The 27,524-nt window shown below is 37.0% G+C and overlaps 1 protein-coding gene across 11 annotated transcripts in view; it reads right to left on the bottom strand.

Moving 5' to 3' along the window:
• Nucleotides 277–27,524, bottom strand: part of C6H14orf159 (chromosome 6 C14orf159 homolog) — a 42,989-nt gene continuing 15,741 nt past the window's right edge. For 4 of the 11 annotated variants that reach the window (XM_021403954.1, XM_021403955.1, XM_021403953.1 and 1 more), the window contains exons 2-14: nt 25,049–25,226; nt 24,555–24,666; nt 20,207–20,360; nt 19,483–19,720; nt 17,791–17,941; nt 16,494–16,664; nt 14,831–15,028; nt 12,480–12,740; nt 11,923–12,022; nt 9,533–9,681; nt 7,971–8,090; nt 6,164–6,315; nt 277–2,437 (exon numbers count right to left, since the gene is read on the bottom strand). In XM_021403954.1, coding sequence (XP_021259629.1) covers nt 2,294–2,437; nt 6,164–6,315; nt 7,971–8,090; nt 9,533–9,681; nt 11,923–12,022; nt 12,480–12,740; nt 14,831–15,028; nt 16,494–16,664; nt 17,791–17,941; nt 19,483–19,720; nt 20,207–20,360; nt 24,555–24,657 — 1,941 coding nt within the window. In that variant the 5' untranslated portion in view covers nt 24,658–24,666; nt 25,049–25,226 and the 3' untranslated portion in view covers nt 277–2,293. Of the gene's footprint in view, nt 2,438–6,163; nt 6,316–7,970; nt 8,091–9,532; nt 9,682–11,922; nt 12,023–12,479; nt 12,741–14,830; nt 15,029–16,493; nt 16,665–17,790; nt 17,942–19,482; nt 19,721–20,206; nt 20,361–24,554; nt 24,667–25,048; nt 25,227–27,524 lie in introns of those variants that run through there. The other 7 variants (XM_021403956.1, XM_021403962.1, XM_021403961.1 and 4 more) reach the window with 3 other exon arrangements.

Here is a 27,524-nt window from a genome sequence, read left to right as displayed (position 1 = left end):
ATCTAACCTGCTGACCGGGCGGGAAGGGAAGGCTGTTAGTTTGGGTTTGTTTTCCCTGATCATGAAGTCAGTACTTCATTCTACATTCTAATTCTTTCTATATTGTAATAGCTTGGCTTAGGCTGTGGAACTGTAACCACCATGGGAGGAATGTAACCCTCAGAGCTTTTCTATTTCATCCTGAACAAGGATGCGAGCAAGGGTTGCTGGAGATAAACTGCACATTGCCATTGGATTGAATACAGGGCTTGGGATTTTAAAAATGCTCACGCATTGTATGTTTCTTAGCAAAATTTATTAAAGCTTATATTTTAGAAAGAAAAGAGAAAAAGTTCATTAAATCAAGTTCCCTTGATGAAGTTAATGTTCGGAAAGAATGATCTACATTACACCTGTGAGTGTAATATGTCAGTAAGCTACTGAGCGTGTAGCCCACAGAGAAAGAATTCACCTGCCTCATTATCCAAACAGACATCTTGAAATTATACAGATTTCCTTTTGTGGGTGCTGTGTATCAGTAAATAAGTTCCACCCTATGGGGTTACTGGCTTCGGCAAAAAAGCAACCCTTCAAGTGTTCTTATGGAATATTTCACTTCGTGGCCTGGGTAGTTTTGGAGATTTTTACAGGATCTATTTTCAAATTTTGAAACTACAATGACAGTCTCATTGCAACGTCTTTCAAAAATGTGTTGTTTTTTCTTTAAAGAAAAACACAAACAAAACAGCAAACAAGCAAAAAATACACCATAAAATAACCACTGGGAGCAAGTCTGAACGTGCATCAGCATTCTGGCATTAAGGTTTCTTTCTCTCATACATGTTCGACTGTTGTAAGCCCTGAAAGACTGTGTATCTTCAGGGAGCTCAGAAAATTAATGCTGGTGTGTGTGGTACAAACTGATTTTTCTTTCTCAAAGAGTTATGTGCTTGTCTTACGTAAGAGAAGGAATGTAAAAGGAGACTGAGGATGTTGCTACCTGCTGAAATACCACTGTTCTTTGGAACCAGCAGCGGCTAAACAGAACTGCCATCCTGATCCCACTGAAGCACAATAGCTTGGTACTCTCACTTTGTACCACTATCATCTTTTTATGACATGTAAAGCATCATAGAATCACAGGTTGGAGAAGACCTTAAAGATCATCAAGTCCAAACGCAACCTAACCATACTGCCCTAACTCTAACAACCCAATCAGTGTCTGAGAGGTGCAGTGTAAAGCACAGCCTGTGCTGTCTGCTGTGGGGGCTGACAACTGTCAGGTCTTCAGCACAGGCCCTTACCTGGAGTTGAAGTAACAGCACAACTTTAAATGACGTAAGCCGGGCATAAGGCACAACTGCTTGTCATGTGCTGGTTCAGCGCCTGTAGGCCTTTGAGATACAGTTTAATTGTTCTTCGAACAGCCTTGTCGAGAGCTGTATTTCTGTAACTGGAATTCATCTAAATGCTCATTTACACAATTTTATTTTAAACTGAATGCAAATGTTCTTTAATTTCTGACTGTATTTTAATTTCTAAGTATTATTTTTTAATCATTATGTATTTAACTCCTTTACGGTATCCTGTTGTTAAGAGTAAAATATCTACAGTATTTCTGTATTACGCAGAAAGGGGCAAAATTTACAAATGGTAAATTTCTAAGATAAAGGAGGCGATCAGTACAGCCTTCCTTTTACACAGAAAGTCTACTAGGCTGCCCTTACTCTCATCAGAGCCCTCCCCTCACCTCCTCACATTTCCACCAAGGACCCACCACCATGAGGAGACAGTGCTAGAAGGGCTATAGGAAGAAGTGTACAAAAGACCTGTATTTAACAACTTTTACTGCCTTAACACTTGCTGTTTTTTGTTTAGTTTTGAACACTCCACTGCAGCTGTTCTCCCCACCACAGGGTATTTTTAAATCCAAGTTGCTACAAGAGTTACTTCCTGTTGCAGTTATGAGGTTAGTAAAACAGGAACAGCAATGCGATCGTATTTCATTTTAATGAGAAGTTTTCTTTGTAGAAGCCAGATCACCACTTAGTGTGTAATATCTTTCAATAATCCATTATAAAATCACATGAAAGAAAGGTGGATTGAATCATCATGATAGCTCCTTCCCATTTCACAGAAATTTTGTGAAGGCAGTAACATAAAGTTGTGGATTGGCAAGACACCAGAGATGAGAAGTCCAGTACTTAAGAGACACAGACTCATCTTTTTCTGACCCTTTTTTACCTTGCAAGAGCCTAGGACATAAAGAAATAACAAAGGATCATCTCCTGACTTAGAAATCACTAGGAAGCAGTCAGTGCTGCGCCTCCTGCAGCAGTTTTTCAATCATGAGTGAATGGGTGTTGTAGAAGGGCAGCGCGTCCACCTCCATTTCTAGGCTGGCAGATTTTCCACTGCGGACCCCAAGCTGCACAAGTGCTTTCAGAAGCTTTTCTTCCTTAAAAGATAAATGAATACGATACAATTAGAATCCTGCATCAGACAAAAGCATTCACCAAGGTCTTTATTTTAAACCCAGGGAAGACTCTGACCTCACCCTCTGGATTTATTTTGCCATCACCATTTTTCTTTTCTGCGCTCCTTCAAACAGCATGACAGTGTCAATTCAGAAATATGAATCCCTTCTGCCTGACCTGAAGTTCCTGTACTGAACAAATCGGAATCAGAGAAACCTCCACCCAAACTACCTGCTGTAGTTTTCACTAAGCAACAAGCTGCAGGGGCATTATTAAACAAAAACTGCAGAGGAGGAGAAGGGTATTTCAGAGAAAAAGTTTGACAGAACCTGAGGAGGCTGCACGAGCACTCTCCTTTCCTGCATATTGGGTGGTGCCAATGTGCCTTTTGCTTCCTGTCCTCCTTTTCTATTGATTTTGAGAACTCTGGGCCCTTAAGAAAGGGCTGTGGAGAAGAAATAGCCTGAAGTTTCTCTTTCCTGGAATTCTTTGAAATAATGTTTAATTTGCAATGTTTAGAACTGAAACTATTTTGTGTTTGTAACAGTTATTTTCTTGCTTAACAGTAATGTAAGCAGATATAAAGCACGTTCCAAATTGAGCTGTTAAAAGTACACAGTGGGAACAAAATCCTTGATAGTGACCTACGGGTACGTTAGCATCATGAGATGAAAAGAAGGGATAAAATCAGCCCTAAAGAGCCACTACTTCTATCAGCTAGAATAGGGACAGCCGGTTGCAAGTGGCCTCATGCCTTGCAGTTTTGCTTGCTCCTAAAATTTCTTCTGAAAAGCCACAACCTCATTAGCAGCGTTAGTGAAGAGATCCCTCTCTCTTCTCTCTAGATAATCACTTCCGTGAAATTTCCCAGAATCTTAAAACTTTCAGACCTCCCCATTGGCAAATTTTGAACTTGCTGTTGAATTTCAATGAAGGGCATTCCATTTCAGTTGTCAGATGCTGACAAAAAAGCAGGTAATGTGACTGCGTATGCCTTCCTTCCCTGGAGACTATACGGATTACTTGTGTATACATGTTCAATTTACCATGGTAGTTGTAATAAAAAGCCCTTTAAGGCAGAGGTGCATGAATTGTCGTTTCAGTAATCTCTGAGAATTATGGAGACATGTAAAAAGAACTATTCCTACTACTCTGCTTTTCATTTGACATGAGATGTGTCCATTAAAACTTTATATACCACCTTAGCATCTCCTGTGAAGGTAATGTACTCCTCTAATTTTGTTAATAAAAAAATCTAAGGAGAATAAAAATCCTAATCACATCTTAGCTTCCTTCCATCCCACTCCTCAGTAACTTAAATAATACCGTGATGTAGTCATATATATATATAATTCCTTGAGATTGCCTTTTCTTTCTATGAATGCCTTTTCTGGTTGGTTTTACTTCCATTGTGTGAGACCCTGCTGTGAGGAAAATTGCTACTACCAAACAAAGCCCTACCCCTGTCCTTGACAGACAGTTCTACAGGTTGAAATACTTCTTATTAGATATTCCTACACAATAACATTAGAAATGTCTTTTATATCCTGAAAACGTACAAATGACCAAAAATCTGTAATGTAAAAATCTCTAATGTTCTTGCATTAAATATTTGTTTCTTTCTTTCTACAAAGGCCTCTAAACCATGCAGAATAAATTCAGATCTAAAGCTGTTATATCTCTCTCATGTCACAAGAGACTCCTGAAGTGGATAAGCAAAATTTCATTGTTATTTCAAATTGTTTCTCCTACATATTTACAGGCTACATCTCTTTTACCTATTTACATGGGGAAAATGGGCTTGCTTACTTAGCATTATGTAACTATGCTTGATATTATATTCTATCAGCAAATGTTATTGTTGAACTTGTAAGAAACATACACAGTGGGCAGTATGGTCCGTAAAGTGCTGCAGTTTGCTCACAGTTCTCTGTTTAGTAAATGTTTACATTGGGAGTGAGGTAACCAAGAACAAATGAAAGAACCCCCCCAAAATCCAAACCCACCAAATTCGTAGAAAAAGAACTTGGTAATTTGCACTTAGTTCATGGAAAAACTCCCTTGTGAATGACGAAACTGATAAAGAACACTAAAACAAATGACACCTTTATGTATTGCTCATGATTGTACAGGTCACGACTCCGAAAGAAGTACTATACAGTTCTTTGCTTACATTAATGAAGAGTTCAATAGCAGAACAACTGCCCAACATATTAACCTGGTTGTGAGTTGCAAGAAAGCACAGAGTTGGCTGAGGATATTCAGCATTAGGTTTACTTGCATCCATAAGAATTAACATCTTTCCCTACGTTCACCTCAAAAAAAGCACAAAGAATATTAAAAAAATGAAACCAACATCATATGAACCGACTCAGCTGTGATTCAACTCCACAACTGGAAGGTAAGTAAAACTACCTAGATCGAATTGTTTTTTGCTGATAAAGTTCTCAGCAATCACCAAATTCTTCTCTCTATCTCCTAGTAAAATATATGTAAAGAATAATTTGAATGATCTTCATGTTCTGTTGAGCAGGAATAGAGAGCACTACAGTTCTGAGTTTTGTTACAATGCAGTCGTGATGTTGCTTTAACATGAGGCTGCAGAGGAATAACACATGTTCCAGGGGAGGTCGTCTTCATTTAGTTGTTATGATTTATGGGTTTCATGGAAGGAAGGCCATTTTGGAAGAAAAGTAAAACAAAAGAAAGCAGCTTGGTGCTTAGGCAAGTACACAAATATAAACATTGAGATGGGTACAGTGGTGCTTTTTATCCTACTAGGGTAATTACTGCAGCATTAAAAGCAACTATTGGGGGGAAAACAGCAGTAAATAGTCTGATTTTATTTTTTTGTACTAATGGACTAGGTGAACAATAATGTGTTCAAGCTCAGGAAATCTTCTGCACTGTTTACTGTTGCATGATTTATAATTAAAGATACAATCTCCGCTTGTCAGACAATTTGTCATTTTCTTTCTTCCCACAAAACTGTTTCCATTAATTTTATCTCAATAGATTTTGTGCTGAACTTTCAACAGCTCATTATTGGATTATTATCAATATTCCCAGCTGCATAACATTGTAAAATAAAAGCAAGAAGGATTTCCTGTATACAGTGTCCCATTTAATTGCAATATCTCATTACCAGGAAATTTGATCACAGTAGATTTGTGATATGTGAACTTAAAGGGAAAACGAGATGTAAATTGAAAGAACATTCCATGAAAAACACTTAATCTAATGTTGGAGCTGCCTTATGCTTTGTTAAAAGTCAAAGGATAAGCAAATATAGCTAAGCGGAAAGTTTGGATCAGTTTCAGTTTTATATCCTTTACATGAACAATCAAAACAGCAAGAAATAAAAGTAGGACTTACTCTAAAAAACCTTGTTGGAATTTGAGGCCAAACATACTGTCATCTTAGTGAAAATACTTCAGTGCTGCAGACAGTATCTATGCTGGATATTGCAGCATGGTTTTATGCTTGAAGTTACAAGACAGAAATAAATTCATTTCTGAGGTTTTGATGTTCATACTGCCTTGAATTCTTTCCTGAATATTCTAAACACGTTGTGGAAGCAAATTAGCCAGGAATTCTCCAAAAGAATTCTCCAAAAGAAAAGCAATAGCTAGGCAGGATTTAGTGCCTGATAGCTGATTCCATCTGCTCATGAAAAAGTCACAGCTCCCTGACCCTCTGGAATTTACCTTTGTAACTGATGGAAGTGCAGACAGCCAGGCTGTCTTCTTTGGTGACTGTGAAAACCCCACAGCTCTCCTCAGATAGCGGTCGTGTATTTCACAGGTGCTGAGAATATACAGAGCACAAGCAATGGCATAGCCTCCCCAGTTAGAGACGCCTGCAAAACAAAGGAAATACCACGAAAACAAACTGTTAAAAATTAGAATACATAAAACAAGTTATTGTAAATGTCCCTAACCCTCAGAAGTCATTAGGCACTTCAGCTGAGTCACACAGCGATGCTGTAATGGAACTGGGATATGAACGAACCATTGACATTAATTTGGGACGTATATTTTCGAAACAAACAATTGGATAAGATATTAAAATGTTTTCAGACTGAATTTCTGCTAGCTTTCCCCTAGCTTACTTTCTGGTTTGTTTTCCAACAAAACAGAAACTCACATGGGCATGGTGTATAAGACAATTCCATTTGGTTTATGTGAAATCCATGAACTTTTGAGGGACTGTGTTACAGCTCAGTGTCTTTTGCTTTTAACAATACAGAAGCAGATGATTTTGGGTGAAGTGAAACCATGCAAATTTTCACTGAAGTCAGATTTCTTAGTGGAATGCTGTACCACTCTAGAGAGTCCCTTTTTGGTCACAGATAACGTCTGATTAGAGTTCAGCTATTTTATGACATAGAAAGGTGTGGTGAAACCAGTTGTTGTCTGTGTCTTGATATGTCTTTTGTTTAAATGTTGTGTGCAAAAAGACATTCATTCGAATGTAGTTAATATCCACAAATTGTCTGCATGCTGTGATTAAATCACACAGCCTTGTTTGGCAGCTTCTTTGTCAGGGTGTAGTGGAGAATGTTAGATTTGAAACTTGCTGTGAGAAGTTCTCTCTGGCACCTCCACCCAAGATGCAGAACAGCCAGATTTTCAGAAGCTGTGGAGGTTGTTTCAGCGCATGTAGTGATGCACTGAGGATGCAGTGCATGTTTCAGTGCACCCTCTCAAATGACTGAACAGTCCCCTTACTTGCTTTTATGATCTGGGTGTGATGATTGCTTTCAAGGTAAACATCACGAGGATTTCCACAATAACAGCCTTGTATGTGTGACATGCACATTAATTAATATGAAGTAGATAAAATTATCAGTGCAATCCCATTTTTCCCCTCTAAAATTGCTGTTCTAGTCTCTGCAGTGTTGGAAACACAGGTGTTCCAACTCAGGTCAGAAACCTGAGCTCAAGTACAATGTGGACCATTCCGTTCATAAACTGATCCTTGCTGAACATGTCTCTTCACAAAGGAATTTACTTAATGCTGGTTAAGATGTTACGTTAGAAGAGAATTTTAAGCTATGGCATTCAAATTTGCTGTACATTAAGATGTGCATAAGTATGGCTGCTGAAAGAATTTACCTCCTCGTGTCAGAGCAATATGGCTGATTTTGGCCTGTTATGGTCACACCCACAGAGGTACACCAACTATACTGAAAATTCATATACGAACAGACATTTTTTTATAGTTCTCAGATCACTCTTCCCTGCTGTTTTAATTAAGGTATGATTTTTCAAGAATATTCAGGATTTGCCCAATTGTTTCCAATTAAATGCACTTTTGACCCAGCATCTTCAATTTTCAGTCATTCCTGCTTGTACAGTTGTTGCTTAACTGTTCAGAAAATGGACACAATACAGAGACTGATTACAGTCACACAAAGAAAGGGCCAATACATATTAGTTGGAAAGACAGGCGCTTTCTTTTCAGTTCTCTTCACAACATTAACAACTCTCCCACATTCAAAAAATCCCTTACCAGCTACAACAGCAAAGTCAGCTTCAACATCACAAGCTATCACATCTCCATTTTTTATGTGCTTCTTTACAGCATCTTTTACCTTCCCCATTCCTAATTCATTTCCTCCATCTCCAACACCTTTATTAAAAAGAGAAAAAGATCAAATGAGTATGAAACCAGCATATAACGTTCCAGTTATAAAGGAGCCTATGTCTTTCCCAAGAGTTTCTGTGAGCATTCAAAGCTCCATATGAGATGATTTATCCTTTTTTTTTTTTTTACCAAAAGCGTCTATAAACATAAGATCATGAAACAAATAGCTGAAGGCATCACTTTACCACAGGTTAACCTGTGTGTGTACTCAGTGTATGTAGTGTTAGTGCAGGGAAAAGAAATCAAAATTATCAAGCAATTTTTGGTAAATTATGAAAAAAAGCAATTTTTTCAAAGTGTGTATATTTTTAGAGAGTGGTGCCCCTATTTTTTTTTTTTTTTGGTCAAGCAGAAATACTGTGCATTTGTCTTCCAAAAATCCTGAATATCAATGATTTCAGTAAAACCAGTGGTGCTTGTGTAATGTCAAAACCCTACCTTTGTCACTCAGAGACCTGAGGATGAGGATAAAAAAAAATATTAGCTTAAAAACTGCCTTTTCTCTCTTACCAGCATATAAATAAATGAAAAATAAATCCAATTAATTAAGTGGAAATAAATCTTTTACCTGTTAGTTTAAATGAAATATCCTCAAGTTTATGCTAGTTAATGTCTGTGAAAAAGAATATCCATTTCCAGAATTGTGAAAAGCTCTAAATCCTCACTGCAATGTATGGTATTTGAATTTCAAATGTAACTTATGCATAATATGCGTCACAGAAAGTACAGTATTCATAATTTACACTTAAAGTGCTGAAAATCAATAAATTTAGATCATAAATATCTCACATAACTCTATACTAAACTTCTGTAAGTGAAATTCAAAGTTATCTCTCCGCAGCACTGAAGACAATGCGCTCCTTTCAAGATTATTATATCACACTCGCATTTTCTTAGAGAAAAGGACCTATTACACCAGGTGGAACTACGCAGTCTGCTCAGGAGAATGTACTGTTAATTGCAATATAAATGAAGATTGTATCTAGACTGTTGTTTTAACACAGGTATAACAACCATAAAATGGTTGCAATATTTCAAAAATCAGTAGTCATTTGCGTTCTCTGCTGCCTTTCACCTATAAAATACAGAATGAAGTCAGTGTCAAAAACTGGACTTAGGGGGCTGTAGGTAGGCCCACTCATATATATATAATATATATACAATGCTCACATACCGATAATACAGACACCTGGGCTCACTTGTTTGTCCTTAAATAACTCTGAATTCAACTCTTCTGTGAGCACCCTTTTGTAGGAACCTGTAATTTTTCTCTAGCACTACCTCTTTAAATTCAACACAGATAAACAGCCGTAGTGGCTAGCTATTCAGCACCTGCCTCTTGCTCCACTTTGCTCTCAGTAAGTACGAGTTCCTGTTTCATGATTCTCTTGCTTCTGAGACCATATCACAGATATATATGTACATACCTGTTGTTGTTATTCCTGGAATGGTTTGTGCAGCTAAAAATAGTTCATCTATGGGATCCACTAGATGTTTAATATTAACTTTCCTGGCGTTGTAGTAATTGCCATCAGCAGCCATCCCAGCTCGCTCTATTGCTATCAGGTGATCAAATCTGGTTAGAGAGAGGAAGAAAGGAGTCAAAGCTATGATTCTCACCTAAAAACTTTCTGTTGGCTGCTTCTCTTGTTGCAGTTGGTCCTATTTCTTGATCATTTGGGATGTAAAGTAAAACTTGGAGACTGTTTTGTTATTTCTTTGTGTAGTTTGCTACAGTTTATTTTCATAGCTTAATCTAGTTTATCTATAGATTTACTGAAACATCCTCAAACCACACTTGCTGCCAATAAATAGAGAAGTTCCTGGACTCTTCCAAATTAATATTTCTTTGGGTCAGCCATCTGGGCCTGCTCTGTTTCATGTTAAAATGTGCAATGTCTTACAGGATGCCTGTCTCTCTGTTTTCAAACAAAACAAAAAAGAATCTCTTTGATTATATAGGCCCTTGTTAATGGAAATGTAGGCTCTGCTTAACAAACAGTACTTGGAAATTGTTCACTTGTATCTGGTCAGGGAGTTCTTGGTTTGAGTCTTTATATGTGGATTTGAGGGATTTATTTATTTTAAGCCTATGTCAGATTTTGGCTTGTGAAAGTGCACAGATGTACTGCAGATGTCCAAAGCTTTAAGCAGAATTTTAGTACTCAATTCTGCCACTGAATATTATAATTAAATTATTTTGCTTCCATTTCTGAAGCTTTACTGTCAAGAGGTTACTGTTTCTGTTGAATTACTTAATGACTTGTGTGTGCGTATCTACTGTGACACAGGAGACCTTAAGCAGTTTAATTGTCAACTTTAAAGGAATGCTTCTTTAGGGTTTTTGGGAATATGGGATCAACTGAAATAGAAGCTGGTTGTAATTAAATTATGCTTGGCTATAAAAAACCATTTTAAAACAGTACATAAAAATGGAAGACAGTATCATGCTGAAATTATAACACATACAAATGCTGCCCCTCGCTACAGGAAAGACATTGAGGCCCTGGAGTGTGTTCAGAGAAGGGCAACAAAGCTGGTGAGGGGTCTGGAGCACAGGCCTTATGAGGAGTGGCTGAGGGAGCTGGGATTGTTTAGTCTGGAGAAAAGGAGGCTCAGGGGAGACCTTATTACTCTCTACAGCTACGTGAAGAGAGGTTGTGGTGAGATGGGAGTTGGCCTCCCAGATAACTAGTGATAGAATGAGAGGGAATGGCCCCAAGTTGTGCTAGGAGAGATCCAGCTTGGACTTTAGGAAAAATTTCTTTTCCAAAAGAGCGTTCAGGTGCTGGAATGGGCTGCCCAGGGAGCTGGTGGAGTCACAGGTGTTCAAGAAACATTTAGATGTTGCAGTAAGGGAGGTGGTCTAGCAGGGAAATATTGGTGGTAGGTGGACAGTTGGACTAGATAATCTTGGAGGTCTTTTCCAACCTTAGTGAGTCTATGATTCTATTCAGAAGGAGATGGGATGTGAATAAACTGAATAAATTGATGAACCAAATAGCAGGGTGAAAGATCTCTTTATTAAGGAGAAAAAAACCAAAGGTAACAGGATTAAAATGCTGCACAAGGAAAGCTCAATAAAAAATGAGCAGCATATGCCTATTTAAAGGAAACGTAAGTTGCTTACTGAGTAATGAAATGTGTATAGAGTTACTTAGCAAAATTCTCCAGTGCGTTAACCTTAATCACACACTTGTATACATCTGAATTTCTGCCCAACATTGTATACCAAACACGAAGTATGCAAACAGTTCAAGTCGATATTAAGAAGTTGGTGCATACTTCTATAACTTTAGTTTGGGATGCCTAAAGGCACTAGCACAGCCACTTTCACGGTATTAAGAACACTTGAGATTTACTAAATTGGATTTGATTCCCCAGTTTTTAGACTTGAACCAAAGCTCTAGAAAGCAGACTAATTCTTTTCCCTGGTCCTTCACTGACTCCACCTCTCAGCATCCTAATTTTTCCCCTGATTTAAAAACCAGGAAAATTATATTTAGTATTCAAATGCATATGCATATTGCAGTGGAATAACAGATGAAAAGCTATTAATTTTTTTTTCACAGAAAGAGCTAGTGATATATAAAGTATTGTTTCATTTTGTATTCCAGAAGTGTGTAATCTCACAATAACATGGAATTCTGTACTCGACATGTGCTCCAGTACAAATGTTCTGACTGAATATTTGTTCCACTCGTTCCAGTTCTTAAGAACTTGCAAACATAACACCTTCTTAGATCATGGCTATTATTTTTATTATCACTCTATGCGGCAGAGGTGTGACCCATTCTCAAAAACCAAATGAACATACCTAGGTCTTCTGGGATTCCCATTCTCACACAAAAATACTAAAGCTGAATTGGCACTTTCCCTTTGATAACTCAGTAAGGGGACAGGTTCCTTCAGGATTCCTGGAGGAAAACAAAAGACAATTCAGATGCTACATTTCTTTTTTTTTTAATTTGTGTTTCAGTAACTTTTTTTAAAAAAGGAGAACGGAATATTTAGGACTCAGTGGGTTTACGTAGTTCCTGATAAGCTTTCTGCATCCTCTCTTTAATTTAAAATACTTTACATGTTAGGACTGTTAAATGGGACCTTGGAATAGAAAGCAGGTCTACTAGGATAAGAAGAGAAATTCAGAATTCTTCCCAAACAGGTCTCCCAGGCTCACCACCCAGGTGCATAAGCGTTAACTTGCTGCCAGCTACCTTTAACTGCACATCATAGCACTGCTGATCTGAGCTCACAGGATGAATGCTTGCTTGCTTCTCTGGAAAAAAAAATCCTGTAATAAGTTACAATGAGATCAACTGAAGTGAACCTTGGCTCAAATTAGCAAGACAGTACTGGAAAAATGTCTCTTACCTATTTGCACAGCCTCTTCAATAATCTTTTTATTCAGATCCATGGCTCTCTGATCCGTTACTATGGCTACATCTTTCTCCAAGGCCTGCAACATGGCTGCAATAGCAAGGGCTCCTGGAGGCCCGTCGTTCTCTTCTGGTGGCTCATAATTGAAATGGGTGGGAAACCCAGTGGTTACCAGCACGGAGCGAGCGTGGGAGAGGGACAGGCAAGCCTTCAGCAGCTCATCTGGGCGGAGTAAATGAACAATGCCCCGATCACCTAGAAAAGTATTTTTAGAGACTTATTTATTTAAGAGAGCAGTACACTTCAATACATTGCTCTCTTTTTGAAGTTTCTGTCTGGGTGAATCCATGTACTTTAGTGACACAATATGGGTAAGAAGAAGGAGGAAAAAAAAAAAAAGAGAAACCTCTGGTCAAGGCAGGAATTGGGCTGACTTCCTCAGGAAACCTGAGAAGGTGTAGGATATGAGTAATGAGGAGAGCAAGCTGTGCTTCCAGGTTAAGAATTTCAGTTAACTGGGTTTTGGAAATTACTATACTAGTATTTCTAGGTACCAGTGTAAACAACCTGTTTTCTTTTTTTCCAAGAAGAGTTTATTGAATATTGTTTTCCTTCTTTTCACCCTCTGCTTCCCCCTGATCTGCGGTTATAGTCGTGCCAGACCACCCCTAACTACTGAAGCTAGATTGATACTCAGCTTCCCACATCTTACAGAAGATTCAATGCGGACCTCAGATGAGTAAGCTGGTTCCTTATCTCCATTTAACTCTATTCCCTCAGGAAAGAGTTAATTCCCAATTAAATTCAACTCAATGAAATCATTAACCACAACAGTGAGGGTTCAGAGATGCTGTAAGTTATTGCCAGACTTGATAAACTCAATTACTATGGTGTTATCCAGGACTACTAAAAGATCATCTTGTTACTTGCTATCTGACCTTGACAAATGGGTGCATAGTAGCAGATTTCTCTTCTCTGGGGTCAGTCCTTGAAAGGGCAACACTGAGCATCTGTGTAAGTCTTATTGTTTCAGTATTTTTTATTCCATTTCCTGGGATTCAGAAACACAAGTGTGCAATGCAGTCCTTTCGATTTGCTTGCACTCCTGAAAACTATGAATACTAGCATGATGTACTGATATTCATGAGCTGATAATGAGAGGCAAGTCCTCACTATTGTTTTCTAGTCTCCTCATATCTTAATCTTTCTTGTCCTTTTTTCATTCTTTCCTATTGTCGAATCCAGTTTCCTCTGACATTTTCTCTTAATTCCTCCGACGTAATGTATAGGCAACACATAGATAAAAAGTAAACATTGGACACAGAAGAAAGTTCTCAACAGAACTCAGGTAGAGGCACGGATAAATTAGTCTCCTAGAAGTGGGGTTTTTCAAGTGAGATAAAGTACTATAGCAATGTAGGCACTCTCTTTTAGCAACAAAATGAGCTAGCTCTGAAGTTAGGTCTCATATTTCTTCAGAGCATGGCATTGTGCCATGCTGAACTCCAGAGTGGATAAAAGGAAAGGCTTTGTGAGTAAAAATAAACAGACCCAAACATATGCATGCAGCCAAACCCTGAGCTGGGGAGAGCTGTCTGTTAGCTGTTTTCCGCTGCTGCCTGTAAAGGATTTCAGAAAATTCGTGGTAAACTGAAATCAGAATTTACAGTAAACAGAAGGGACTAATTCAGTGTGAGTTTTAGGAATGGCTACACTATTCTGTTTGGCTTTTAATCCTTTATTCCTTTATTTTCCTCTCTTCTTTTATGCAAACACACAGCCCTACCTTTCTGTATTCTCTTGTGATCAGGTCACTTTGGTCCCTCACACAAGACCTCAGTGACAAATATGTCAGCAGAGGTTGGTGTAATTTCACCCATCAGAGAGGGACGCTTGAGGAAGACATGTGACTACTAGAATATCCCAGTAAGAAAACATTAGTCATGAATATATTAAAGAAACATGTTGTTTACTCAACAGTGAATACATACATAGCTGCTACCAGCTTGCTGAGATGCCCTGTACTTTACATACCTACTTCAGATTTATTCAGTAAACATTTCTTATTCCCTGAGGACGCTTTAGTTTGCTGCAAACAGCAAAGCTTCTGTGTACTTTCAGAGAATACAGTAATCACACTTACATGTTCCTTTACTGGTAAGGTTGAATGGTTTAGGTCAAACTCTGGTATTAAATATCATCATGAAAAATAAAAAAACAAGTTATATTAAGAAATTATTTTTGTTCTTATTGCATTCCTTAAATTTGCAGACAGCTATACAAACAGGATCATTCATATCTACCTCATAACAGATCTGTTAAAGGAAGAGATTTTTTGTTTTTACCTGGATCTGTTCCAATTAGGCTCTCCAGAGCCTTTATCTTTTTTGCAGCTTCTGCTGACACCATACTATAGTGCAAAGGATCTTGTGAAATGCAATGGACTTGCTGGACTTCTCTTGAGGATCTGAGTGTAACACTGTCATTCTTCGGGTCAGTAATGAACATGCAGCCAGAAGAATGAGTAAAAACCAACGGAGATCCTAAAGCAGATAAAACAAAAAACAACAATAAAAAACAACCCCACAAACTTCAGTTAAACGCTTTGTTATTGCAGTATATCAAAATATCGGAGAGAAAAAATGACAAGAAGCTATTTAACAGCACAGAATCCCTGTCTGATGAGACTTATAAAACAGTTGATATTTTAAGACACATTGCTGCAACAAAACACTCAGAGGAAAGAAATGCGTGCATATATATATATATATGAAAATGTTTTCCCTTCTGAAAAGCTCATGTGGGTAGTAGAGATCAGGTTTTTCTACACTACCATCTCTGATATAAGCCTGAGGCAATTCAGGAACTGACAACTGGTACTCTTCAAGGAAGCCAGTCAGGAATTGGCAACTCTGGAAACTAGGTTTGATATGCGTGGAAAAACTGCACTGAGCTAAGAACAAGTTAACACTTGAGTTTTCATAGTGTGCTGGTGATGCTGTTTCTGTAAAAATTAATTAATTGTCTAGGCTCTAGACTGTTGCTGTGTCTCTCTATACCTCTGAATATAATTTTAATAGTGATATGACAAAATTGTGTTAACTACTACCTGCTGGCAAGTAGTTGTTGACTAAGAAAATGGAAATGACATCTTTGCACAGCATCTTGTCTACCTAGCTAGGATAACTATAAACAGGCAAGGAATGATGACAAAAGTTCCCTTTGCTAGAGAAATTGAAGAGGGAGTTTGAGAAGCACTAAAACCCTGGTGAACAATAAGCTTATTCACGTCTGGCAGCATGTTACCTCCCTAATCTGAAAATATTTTCTTTATTAATTCTGGAAGTCTTGATCTACATAATACTTGATTTGCTAAAATGGGCATGTTTTTGGATAAATCACGGCAGGCATAATTAAACAAGCAAAAGACTACTTAGGATGGTGGAAAGGGAGGAGGTATGTGCTTGCTCTGTGCTGGATCTGTTGGGAATACATGGGCAGCAATTTAAAGGAAAAGAGGGAATGTGGTCATTGAGGTTTAATATGCCTCACCAAACCACATGAATAGACAACCTATTCGAGAAGCTAGCAGTGACTTAGATTGTGATAGATCAATGACTTGGAGAAATACAATTCTGTCACTATGGTTTAGTTGTGTTTTCTTGCCCTTTGAACTCATGTCTGTTGTAAATGACTGGGTAAAGCACAGGAAAACAACGCTTTACAGAGGATAAGGCTTCCATTATATAAAGTGTATCACATATACTTCATTTTGACACAAAAACTAAAACTTAAATTCTTCACAAAACAATAACAAAATCTTTTCCAGGTCAATTTGCTGACTCTTGACAAAATGTATTCCTGGCTATTCTTCTTGGTTGACCCATTTATTATTGTATAACAACAGCGTAATACAAAATAATATTTCAAAAGTAAGAAATCAGAATGATGCTTTGATGCTGCCAGAGCTTTAGATTTCTGCCATCTTTCTCTCCCACGCACACTCACGCGCGAGACTGAAGGATGGCTTTAAGAGTTTCTGAAGACAGTACATACTGCAGTTGATGGCTGCTTCTATTCCTGTTAAACCACAGGGCCAAAACACCGGGATATCACCAGGGTGAAGGTGAAGAGGATCTCCGTAGTCTGGCTTGGAAAGGTCTTGTATTCCCAGCAGGCCTGTCATTGACCAATATAAACCCATCATAGATTTCAGTCAAGCAGTAATATTACAGAAGGTCAGAGGAAGTCCCCGAATACTACCCGGTGATACTGAGAGAATAACGGCAGTGCCAAATCCCACTGAAGTGGCATGTTTAGTTTGCTCTGAGTGCATGTCCTCAGTACCCGAGATGTCTTGTCTTTCATTTTTGTACATGACATCAGTAAAAATGTGTTCACTTCACCTTTTGCAGCAAAATACAAACAAGATGTGCAAGCTGAGTCCCCCAGGATGTAATGCATCTTTTCTCTCAACATAAGAATTGCAACAGTGGCAAGCAAGAATAAATTAGTGCAATGCAAAACGAGCTGTTTCTAGAACACGTCCTGCTCCCTTAGCTTCCTGTATTATTTAGCTAAAGAAATGAGAGATCTTTTACCTCTCTGGGTTGGATAAGTACATCTCACTCTTAGCCAGCTATTACTAAGTTGTCTTTTCCTTTTCTCTAACACCTACTTGCAGTATTCTGGGTGATTAATTTACCTTTTTTTTTCTGTTAAAAATAAACACACAGTAAAGACTCTCACTTACTCAATCTCTACTCAGAGTAATTAATTATTACTAGTTCCTCAGATTTAAGCACTCAGACCAAATACATTACTGCAGTGTCCTGTTACCAATGGCATCGCTTTCCATGCCATGCAATGTGATCTGGCTGTGTATGCAGCTCATGAGACTACTGACTGACAAATTTCTGACATCCACATGCATCCACCCATACTTCTCCCCATGCCGTCAATCTTTTTTCTACCCTGTCACTGGAATCCCTGGCAACAAGAAAGCATTCACATATAAATGAAACTGTATACATTTTAGAAAAATACAACTACAGTTTTTACCAAAAGCACTCTGATATATAACTGCCATTATTCAAGAACTCTATATATTCCATTCAATCTAAAACTACCTTTTCTTTTTTTTTATCCTTTAATTGTGGTTTGTGGCCATTAAAATAATTAAAACTTTAAAATACCTGCCCCACTATATTTTTGTCTTATCGCTTCCCATGGCTCCCCCTCCACCATTTTTATTTTTTTTATTGATAATAAAGACCACATGGAATGAAATATGAAAAATACTGACCAGGGTCGCCCATGTGAATTGGTGCTCCGTGAGTTTCTTTTAATTCAGATGTTGCTAGCACAGCTGCTTCCAATTTGCTTTCAGGAATTGGTCTCATTGTGACAACTAAGTTGCAGCAAAAAGTAGAAATACTGTAGCATGGCACAGCTGTCTGACAGTTTAAAAGAATCAAAAGTATTAGAAGAAATAAGCCAGATAATAACATTAATTTCAAATCCTTTGAAAAAATATATATATTTTTTTAAGATTCAGGAGTGAAATCTACCACTGTTAAGCTTCTTCATATAGATCACTAAATGCTCTATACCACTTGTTTCTTGCTTCAGTTCATGCAATGTACAGCATGAGCTCAGTGTATTCATAATATTGCCAGAAAATAATTTTGTGTGCCCCATATTGAAAGTGAAAAGCTAACAAATTATCATAGCGTCAAATCAGTTTGGTCTGAATTTACTTTCTCTACTGGTATTCAGAGAAACTCTGATGTTCAATAACATGCAAGGATCAGGAACTGCTGCTGGTGGTAACTGGCAGTCCTCTGCTACAGAAGCAGAGTGCCAGTTCTACACGTAAAAAAAGTATTTTCTGCCTCTAGGAAAGACCTGCAGAGTTCATCATCCTTGCTCACTGGGATGCTGAAGCAATTATTCTATTCAGAAATGAAACAGCCAAGGTTGCTAGAGGTAAATGTCTGATGTATAAAATTGCATTTGAACATAAGTATGACATGTAGACAGCAACAGCTGCATAGGAAATGTTTGTTAATTTTTTTAATAATAATTATATCTGTCACCGAATAAATGCACTGTATAGTTCTTCACACTATTATTGTGCCATAAGCAATGGTATTCTCCTAATTCTGTTTCTGTTAAAAGCAGATACATAATTGCATTCTTTTTTATTTAAGCTTCATATAAGTTCTCACATGAAACACATTTGCTCCTTCAGTTTGATCAGCAGTACAGTAAAAGACTGCCAAATGATAACACTTGTTTACTAGAACAGTACACTAGCTATGTGAAAAAAAAGGCGTTCAGATGTATTTGAAAGTGTTCATAATAATAAGGGGTATACCTACTAGAATCAGAATTATATTAGGAGTTCTGCCAACATTAAAATCTGCACTATACGCTTTCTTACAATTTTCATTCTATGGTGGATGCTTTTCAGGAACAACTGTCCCAGAGGCCTGGGTTCCTAGCACATGTGCAGTATAAGGGCTCTACAGCCATAGGAAAAATCCAAAATGTGACTATCATACTTGCAGAACAAACAGTTGCTATCGTGGTTCATAACAAATAATACTACTGCTAGCTAGAAATGGTGTAGAGAGTGGGACATGTATTAAAGGTGACAGACGGAATAGTACATGGGTCATCAGCTGAAACAGAGAAGGAAACTAGCACTAAATCCAAATGAAATGGCTGCTATGGCATACAGGGAAAAGATCTGTCACTGAAAAAGAATAAAATACCAGTTCAGACTTGCAAGAAGTTGCGAAAAGCACTGATCCGATGCTGGGCATATTTTATCTCATATTTTCATGCACTCAGCACTAGTACCTGCCTAAAGCTATTGTGAAGATGGGGGAAAAAGTTCTGATTCTGAGCGATCAGTATAGGTACATAATATGAATATAGACAAATAATGAAAAGATTTTAGCAGAGATTATGTCTGTCTGCGTATCCTTACCTTGTACGTGCTTACATTACATTTCTGTTCAACATTTCTTACAGGAATGCCAGCAGCTTGAAGAGCTTTTTCAAAAGAAAAGCTGCAGCCTAAATAGAAAGCCACCATGTCCTTCAGTTGTTCAGAATAATCCTTTAGACTTTTTAGAGATCCAGTAAAAGCTCCATACTCATACTTCCTGTACTGCAGGCAGTCAGTTCCAGTGAAATAAGAAGTTACCACAGCTTTATCATACTTTCTGAAAACGTATGACAAAAAAATTATCAAAAATTATCAAGTATTATTTACTCACTTTCAAGAAACAAGATATAGCCTACTTTATCCATTTCATTTCTTTCTGAGAAACAGTGAAAAAAACATTAGTATTTGCTACCCTCAGAAATATCATATAATCACTATGCTTGTGTTCATACTAAAAAAAAAAAAAAGAGAGGTAAAACATTACAATTTATTCTTCCCAGACTACAGAACTTTAAGAAATTTCATAAAATTTCCCTTTTGCTTTAGAGAATATGATAATATATTTCTCAGGAACAAGATGATCAAGTGATTCTATTCTGTTATATTCACACATAGTTTTCACTTAAAGGTGTAACTCCAAGAAAATAAACTCATTTAAAATGTATATAAGCACAAGCAGGTTATTCCCTGAAACACTGATTTCTCCTAACCACCATCAGCACTCACTGCAGAACTTCGAGAAATAGGGTCAGTCTGTAGTTACCTGATATCGGAGTCGCTACTCAGAGAAGGACGCTTCCATTCCCCAGGTTTACTTCTGTACAGCAGTGGCAGGGGTCCACTGTTTGCATGGCAGAACTTCTCAAAGTCATCTGCCAAGGACTTGTGCAAAATCACAACATTGGCCTGTTCATAGCCTGGAATTGTAGAAGGTAGAAATGACTGTTATTAATTCATCTCTTTATTTATGAAGCAGTAACAATTCAGCACAGATTTCTGTACATTCCCTATAAAAATTATGTGAAGGAGATTTTTACATCAAAACTCTGTGATGAAATTACATAGCTTTTAAAATTATTTTCTAAATTGCAGCTAGATGTTCTCTGCACGTGAAGTTGTTTACAGCTAAAATAGTTGATAGACATGGAAAGCACCAGAATATGAAGACTGCGTAATTCCTTTCATAAACACTTATATGAATTTAAATAGAAACATGATTTAATATATAACCTGAGAAATCAGTATTCTGTAGGAATACTTGTGCAAATGTTAACACAGAACCGAAAAGAAAAAAAGGCTACTGCATACCACAGTTTCATCATTTTTTAAAATTTAATGCCAAGCTGCAAATCATGGCCCCTACAACAGTAAACTCCTGATATAGGGTCCTTATGCAGCTCAGTACTTACAGCCTGAGTGTCCAACATTTTGGCTTGCCTGGGCCACACTGAGTGAAAAGAAATTGTCTCAGGTTGCATTAAAAAAATACGTAATAGAATTAATGTATATAAGTAACAAGATTTATTTTTAATATATTTTAATTGAAATGTATCAAACAGCAACAAGAATGTAAAACTAGTGGGACATTTGATCTTGTTTTCATGAATTTAATGCATCAATGTCTTGTTTAGTGAAAGTGGTTGCAGTTCTGTGAGCTCTCTCAAGGTGTTCCTCAGAGACTTTTGGTGAAATATTGCTCTTCCTGTGCTTCATCCATAAGAACAGTGGTTCACAAATGTATATACTACCAAAAGGAGATGACATGAATAAGGTGTGATTGTAAAGCACAGGGAATTTTTCTCTGTTAAGGTAGGTCATAAAATGTCTCTTTACTAGACTTTTATCAAATTCTTCTTTGAGTTGGGTGTCTGACTGCAACTCTATACATTCCATTTGAAAATGTGCAGGTAGTGCATTTATGCCAACTGAAAAGGGGATCACAGATATAGCAAAGAACTTTTGCTTTGTCTGAGAATCTTGAAACCTGTTATCAAATTGCTTTATCAAAACTGAAAGCAAAGGTATGTATTTTTCACTGTTCACAGGCCTGTGTTTAGCCAGCACATCAAAATGCATGAAATTATTTGCCATAACTTGAGCTTGCCATAATTTAAGTTTCATTTTGAACTCTGTTATGGCTTGAAACAGATAAGTTGAGAACAGATAGCCCAGATAAGTTGATTTTCACCTTGAAAAGACGTATGTTTAACTCATTTAAATCCACCAAAAATGCAAAATCTGTGAGCCAATTTTCATCTTCAAGTTCTGGCACAAATTTTCCTTTTGATTCTGTAAATGACTTGATTTCATTTCACAAATCATAAAATCTTTTTAGCATTTTATCCTGACTTAGCCACCTTCTTTCAGAAAAGTAAATGATGACCTCATAATCAGTATCCATACATTTAAGGAACTCCTGGAACTGGTGATGATTCAATCTGTTGGATTTCATGAAATTTACAGCTTTGATGATGATTTGCATGATATTATCCATCTTTAAAGCTTTCACACATAAATTTTCTTGATGTACACTACAGTGATATTTCATCAAACATGATCTGCCAGTGGCAATTGCATCATGTTCTATTAATTTTTTAAGTCCCTCTTTTTAACCAACCATCGCTGGGGTGCTATCAGGAGTAATAACAGATACGTTGCTGAGGGTTTAAGAAATTCATTTTAATGTAATATTTACTGCTTCACACAAATCAAGAGATTTAGTTGTGTCTTGTAATGGCACCAAAGAAGCCACTTCTTCAGTGACATTATATTCATCATCAATACCTCTAATGAAAATGGCAAGCTGAGCCATATCTGTAGTGTCAGTACTTTCATTTGTTGTCAAAGCATAACATTCAGCATTTGCAGCTTTACCCTCCAAAGTTCTTTTGATAGATTCTCCTACTTCTTCAGTTCTCCGGGCTGCAGCCTGGAGATACAAACTGATTCTAGAGAAACCTGTTTTTTATCAGGACACATTGTATCTACCGTACTTTCCTTACATTGCTAAACAAACTCACCATCAGTAAATGGTTTAGATTTTTTTTTTTTTTTTTGCTACCATGTAACTAACTTTTATAACGGAGTCTGTTTGAGTTTTAACTTTTTTAAAAAAGATTTTGTTGAGATGACAGACTTGTCTTCAGTTCTGCTATTTTGCCTTTATGAAGCATTCCTTGATATGCATCAAATTTGGCAGCATGTTTTTGTAGAAGGTGTCTTTTCAATTTGTAATCCTTGAAAACCAACACAATTTCCTTACAAATTAAGCATAGTGCCATGCTATTTATATTGAAAAAAAGTACCTATCTGTCCAATGGGTGCACACTTGGGGGCAGAGCTGCCACCATGATGGCACGGGTTAGGGGGCAGCTGCAGTGCAAGCTGTGCCAGGCCACATGTGGGCTGCAGGTTCAACATAGCTGCCTTAGAATTTGTTGGCTATGGAATTTTACCTTGAGCTGCAGCTTAACAGAGAAAATTACAGCTTGTGAATTATCTGTTGCTTGCCACACTGAAACTTAGGCATTGGTACTATTTCTAACTAAAAATACATGCACATTAAAAAAAAAAATCAAAAAATGAACAGAACGGCTACACTTTCTTCACTTAGAATCAACTTTGACTTAAAAAGTTGACTACTTCCATGCAGCATGTTTCAAAGACATTAATATTTTTTGCAATGTGTATCAGAGTGTCTTGAGAAGTTACTACTGTGTCAGACATCATACAGACAAGTAAGAGGCTGTGAATAAGCTCCCACTTTCCTAAAGACTGTGGTAGTCTGTCGTCCAAGAGACAGTCATTTGGTTGAAATCAATGATCTTCTTTAAAACCTGTAGAAATCAGCCAAATCCTACTTTTGACCAAAGCTAACCAAGAAACCAAAAGATAAAACACTGTTCCTGATGAAAAAATGTAAAGCTAAGGCTTAAATTAAGGCAAGCATGTACTTACATATTGAACACAACCACAAACTGCTCCTTTGGGACTATTCAGCACAAAAATTCATTTTATTACTAACAAAAGTTACTAAATACAGAAATAGGCTCTTGCTAAATACAGAAATTCATTTTTGTTAAATAAACATACTAAATTTACCATGGAATAAAAGACTACATTGAGTTACCCTACAGCCTCATTCCCTGCTGCCCATGTGAAATCTACAGGCACTTTCTACTGTGCTGATTATATTCACAGATTCTTAAAATTATGGCTTTAGTCAGTGAATTCAGCTTGGGCAACACTGAATTTGAAATGCTATTCACTGCTGTCAGACTGAATCTGTGGGCAATTTCCAGGAATACTCTAAAGTCAGGAAGCTCTTTTACCAACTCTTAGATAACTTCATTGTTCCTCCTGACAACTATCCTTATTTTTTTAATAGACGAGAAGGTATCTTTCACTTCTCGTATCAGCTGAAGTATATACTAGCACTATGTATCCATCATTACAAATATATTCCTGAACAGTGTTAGTTAAGCTGGACATGGTGATCAGTCAAGGTGTGAGTTCAACACACTGTTGTCCCAGTTCAGAAAAATTTTGAAAGAGTTTTTAATTTATTTGGTGAATGATAGTGAAGGCAACAAGAAATAGTTACTTTAGTAGTATAGTGCAACAAATGAAGCAGAAAAACACTTCTGTGACCATACATCTCTATGCACTTTGTAAAGCAAGGTTTGTGAAGAACACATTATGTGACCTAATAAATGTGATGATAATGTGTGCAAGGAAAGTCAGATTTAGTTAAAGATTTTTCAAATATTTTCTGCATCCATAAGTTCTCACTGACATAACAGGGAGCTGAAGAATACACTACATTTTGTAAACAAAGTCCATGTACTTTACGCACGTAGGATGATACATTTTCTCTAATAAGGCTCTGTGATTTAAGAACACAATGTCAGGTAAATACAATGTGATTTTAAAAACACCCAAGCGAGTTAAGAATGTAAGTCAGCTTGACATTTCTTCTCATTTAATTCATTGCTTTTGAGAGTTCTACTTTCCTTTGTAAACATCATCAACAGCAAAAGAAAAAATGTAAAAATATTGCTACAAATCCAAAACAGAGTCTCTCTCCATTTAGAGCTGTTAGGTTGCCTTACCTTCCGCCATTCCAGAAATATTACTAATACCAGCCCTGTTGCAACAAATTATTCTTCTTAGTGCATGAGGAAGGAGAGATTTCAAACCTCCAGTCAAAAGCATCTGTTCAGCCTTAATAGAAAGATATTACAGTTATAAATTGGAAGACATTTTTTTAAACATTTTAAATTGCTGGAGAACTTGATTTAAATATCCTCCTCATGCCCCACACAAAGATTATCATCACTCAGAAATTCTTAGTTGTAACCCAACAGGCAAATCAAAGTTTAAAGGTTACATCATTGACATTTTCTGATTAAATGCAAACCGAATCTTTCAATGAATTTGCCAGAGATGTGCACATTAACATTCTGACTAAAAAGTCAAGTTTTTCTAGCCTGTAATGTAAGAAACATTTCTTTCTTTGTAGTTAAATTTTTGTTTTCTAGACTACTCACTCTTCCAAAATTTGCTATATTCTTAAAATTGCCAAAATATAAATGTATTAACTTACCAAGCTACAATCTGTAATATTACTTCTCTGTTGAAAATGCCTTCAGATAATTAGCAGTGCAACTTTGTGGTAAGAAAAGAACCATGTCCAGAAAATGTCACTGTAATACATTTCACATTTATTATACTTTTCAAATACTCATTGTGTAGAAGTGAATACTCCTATGGCTATCCTTCCACTGGGAAAACAAGCATATAGAAGTTTAAGTCACATTTCATTCAATCTGGAGAAGGAATAGAGAGAAGTCAATATCTTGCTCTTTTGACATATATTGGAGATTAAAAATGAGTATTTCTACAGTTTTGTTAAAGTTGAAACATTTTTCTCTTAACCTAAACTATCCAGAAATAAAAAGTGCTTATCATACCACTGTTAAGACGAAATAAAACATACTTCAGAATAAAATAATAATTTGGCTCCTTATGATTTTAACTTCAGTTGCTTTTCATGCTCTGTTTCAGAGATAACATGTTTATCTAATCAAATGCTCGCTCTAAGTAAAGAAATTGAACTATCGTCCAAGCAACTAAATTACCAGCCTCCAGGTTTTTCTTTAATTCAGGAGAAGCCAGTCTTGATGCCAGTCATAAGAAACAATAACCACAATAGAATGTGTGTTGCTTTTTTTAAAAGGTGCCAGTAAATTAATGTACAAGGAGATGTTACAACCTTCTAGCAAAAGTTAACTTTGCTGTTAAAGATCCTGATTTTTTGGTACTATAACTATGATAGCACTAGGTTTCACTCCATAGTGGGGTTGAATGCATTTGGGGCACTTCGTTATGAAAATGTGTACCTCTGATTAACCCATACCTTAAGTAACTTGAAGAAAAAGGAATGATACATTTTGACTGAAATTAAACTCTTATCATAGGTTGTCTGTCCAAAATATTTCGCAAAGCTTGCAGAATTCTGAGCAGTTAAGTTCAGTTAAGTAAACTTTGTATCTTGACGTTGAAATCTTTAATTCTTAATTCTGAAATGTTTATATAACATTGTCAGCCAAAAGAAATAAGCTTGCACTTTTTTCTTGAACTCTAGCTTACTACTCTCTGACTCATCCCACCGTCTCTGCTTTTACATATCAATCTATATGCCAATAAACAATAGTCTTCATTGCAAAATTGTAAACAATTCCAAGTGCATGTTTTTAAGATAACAGGAATGCAAATGGAGAAATGAGGCTGAGTTCTGTTCCAGGCCTATAAATGCCTGTGATATTTTTACTGCAAAGAGAATTTCTAACACCAATCTGGAATTAGTTATTCAGCCAGATGTATTCAAGAGATCTTTAATTTATTTCTAAGTATCTTTGAAAATATCTTAAGAACTACTGGTTTACTTGGATTTGAAAGATAGTCTGAAGTTCAGGAAACTAGTTTGGGACAAAAGCTGTCTTCAGCTCAGTATTTTGCCACAAATTGCCAGGTGTGATGTAGGGCAAGCCTGATCCTCAACACAGAGAATTTATGCCCAGTACCAGAAATCAAAGTGCCTATGGGGTTTTATTAGCAAACATTTAGGTACCTAAAAGTTTTAGATTCATAAAGGTGTAAGTGGATAGCAAGTTTATATGACTATGACTATCAGTAGTGTCAAAATGTTGGCTCTAAATACCTTATGGAAACACTTGAGCTTGTAGTTTCAAACTGTGAACACTGCCCCCAGCTACACAGCAAGATATATTGCTGATGAACTGGTTAGGAAGTGAGTAATTTAAACATTATCTTTGTGTAAAAGCAGGATGACTCATGTTTTTCAGATGAGACAGAAAACACACCTTAAATGACATTGTTTTTTAAAAGCGTACATGAATTCAGGAAAAAAAAAACAAACAAACAACATTTATTTCCATCACAGTTGTGATCAGAAACCAAAGCTATTATCAGGTATGGTAAAAGCTCTAAACAGATCTTAGATGTGGTTTTACTAAATTTAATGTAAAATATCATGTGACATGTTTTAGTGGGGAAATACTGGTGGTAGGTGGACGGTTGGACGAGATGACCTTGGAGGTCTTCTCCAACCTTGGTAATTCTATGATTCTATGATTAAGTATACATCTGTATAGCACCACTCACTTCAGTGGAGCTGGGCGCACACACACATCCTGGTTATCTTGGCCCCACTGATTTACAGACTGCACCTTTATCTAGACAAAAACGATTTTCAGGAAGGCTAGATTTGAAAGTCAAATATTTTTGCATACAGAAACTGTGATCAATTCTATCATGCATTGTAAGGAATATGCTCTATTTCCCTTGAATCTCAAAACTCCCAGTATGTATAAGGCATGTTGAGAGGAGTGTTACTTTATCCTGCTAAAACACTTGATGTTTTCCAGTGGGGTACTCTTCCCTGTCAGATCACTTAGCGATTCACTGGTTTCTATCTTTAAGCCTCATTGTCAACGGTTTACGGGCGTTAGGCCTGATTCTGTGACAAAGGGGACGGGGGACCCACAGGCCCACGTCCC

Source organism: Numida meleagris, chromosome 6 (assembly GCF_002078875.1).
Source record: "Numida meleagris isolate 19003 breed g44 Domestic line chromosome 6, NumMel1.0, whole genome shotgun sequence".
Lineage (NCBI taxonomy): Eukaryota > Metazoa > Chordata > Aves > Galliformes > Numididae > Numida > Numida meleagris.
The sequence above is the reverse complement of the archived record's forward strand: the minus strand, read 5'-3'. Positions and strand labels throughout refer to the sequence as shown.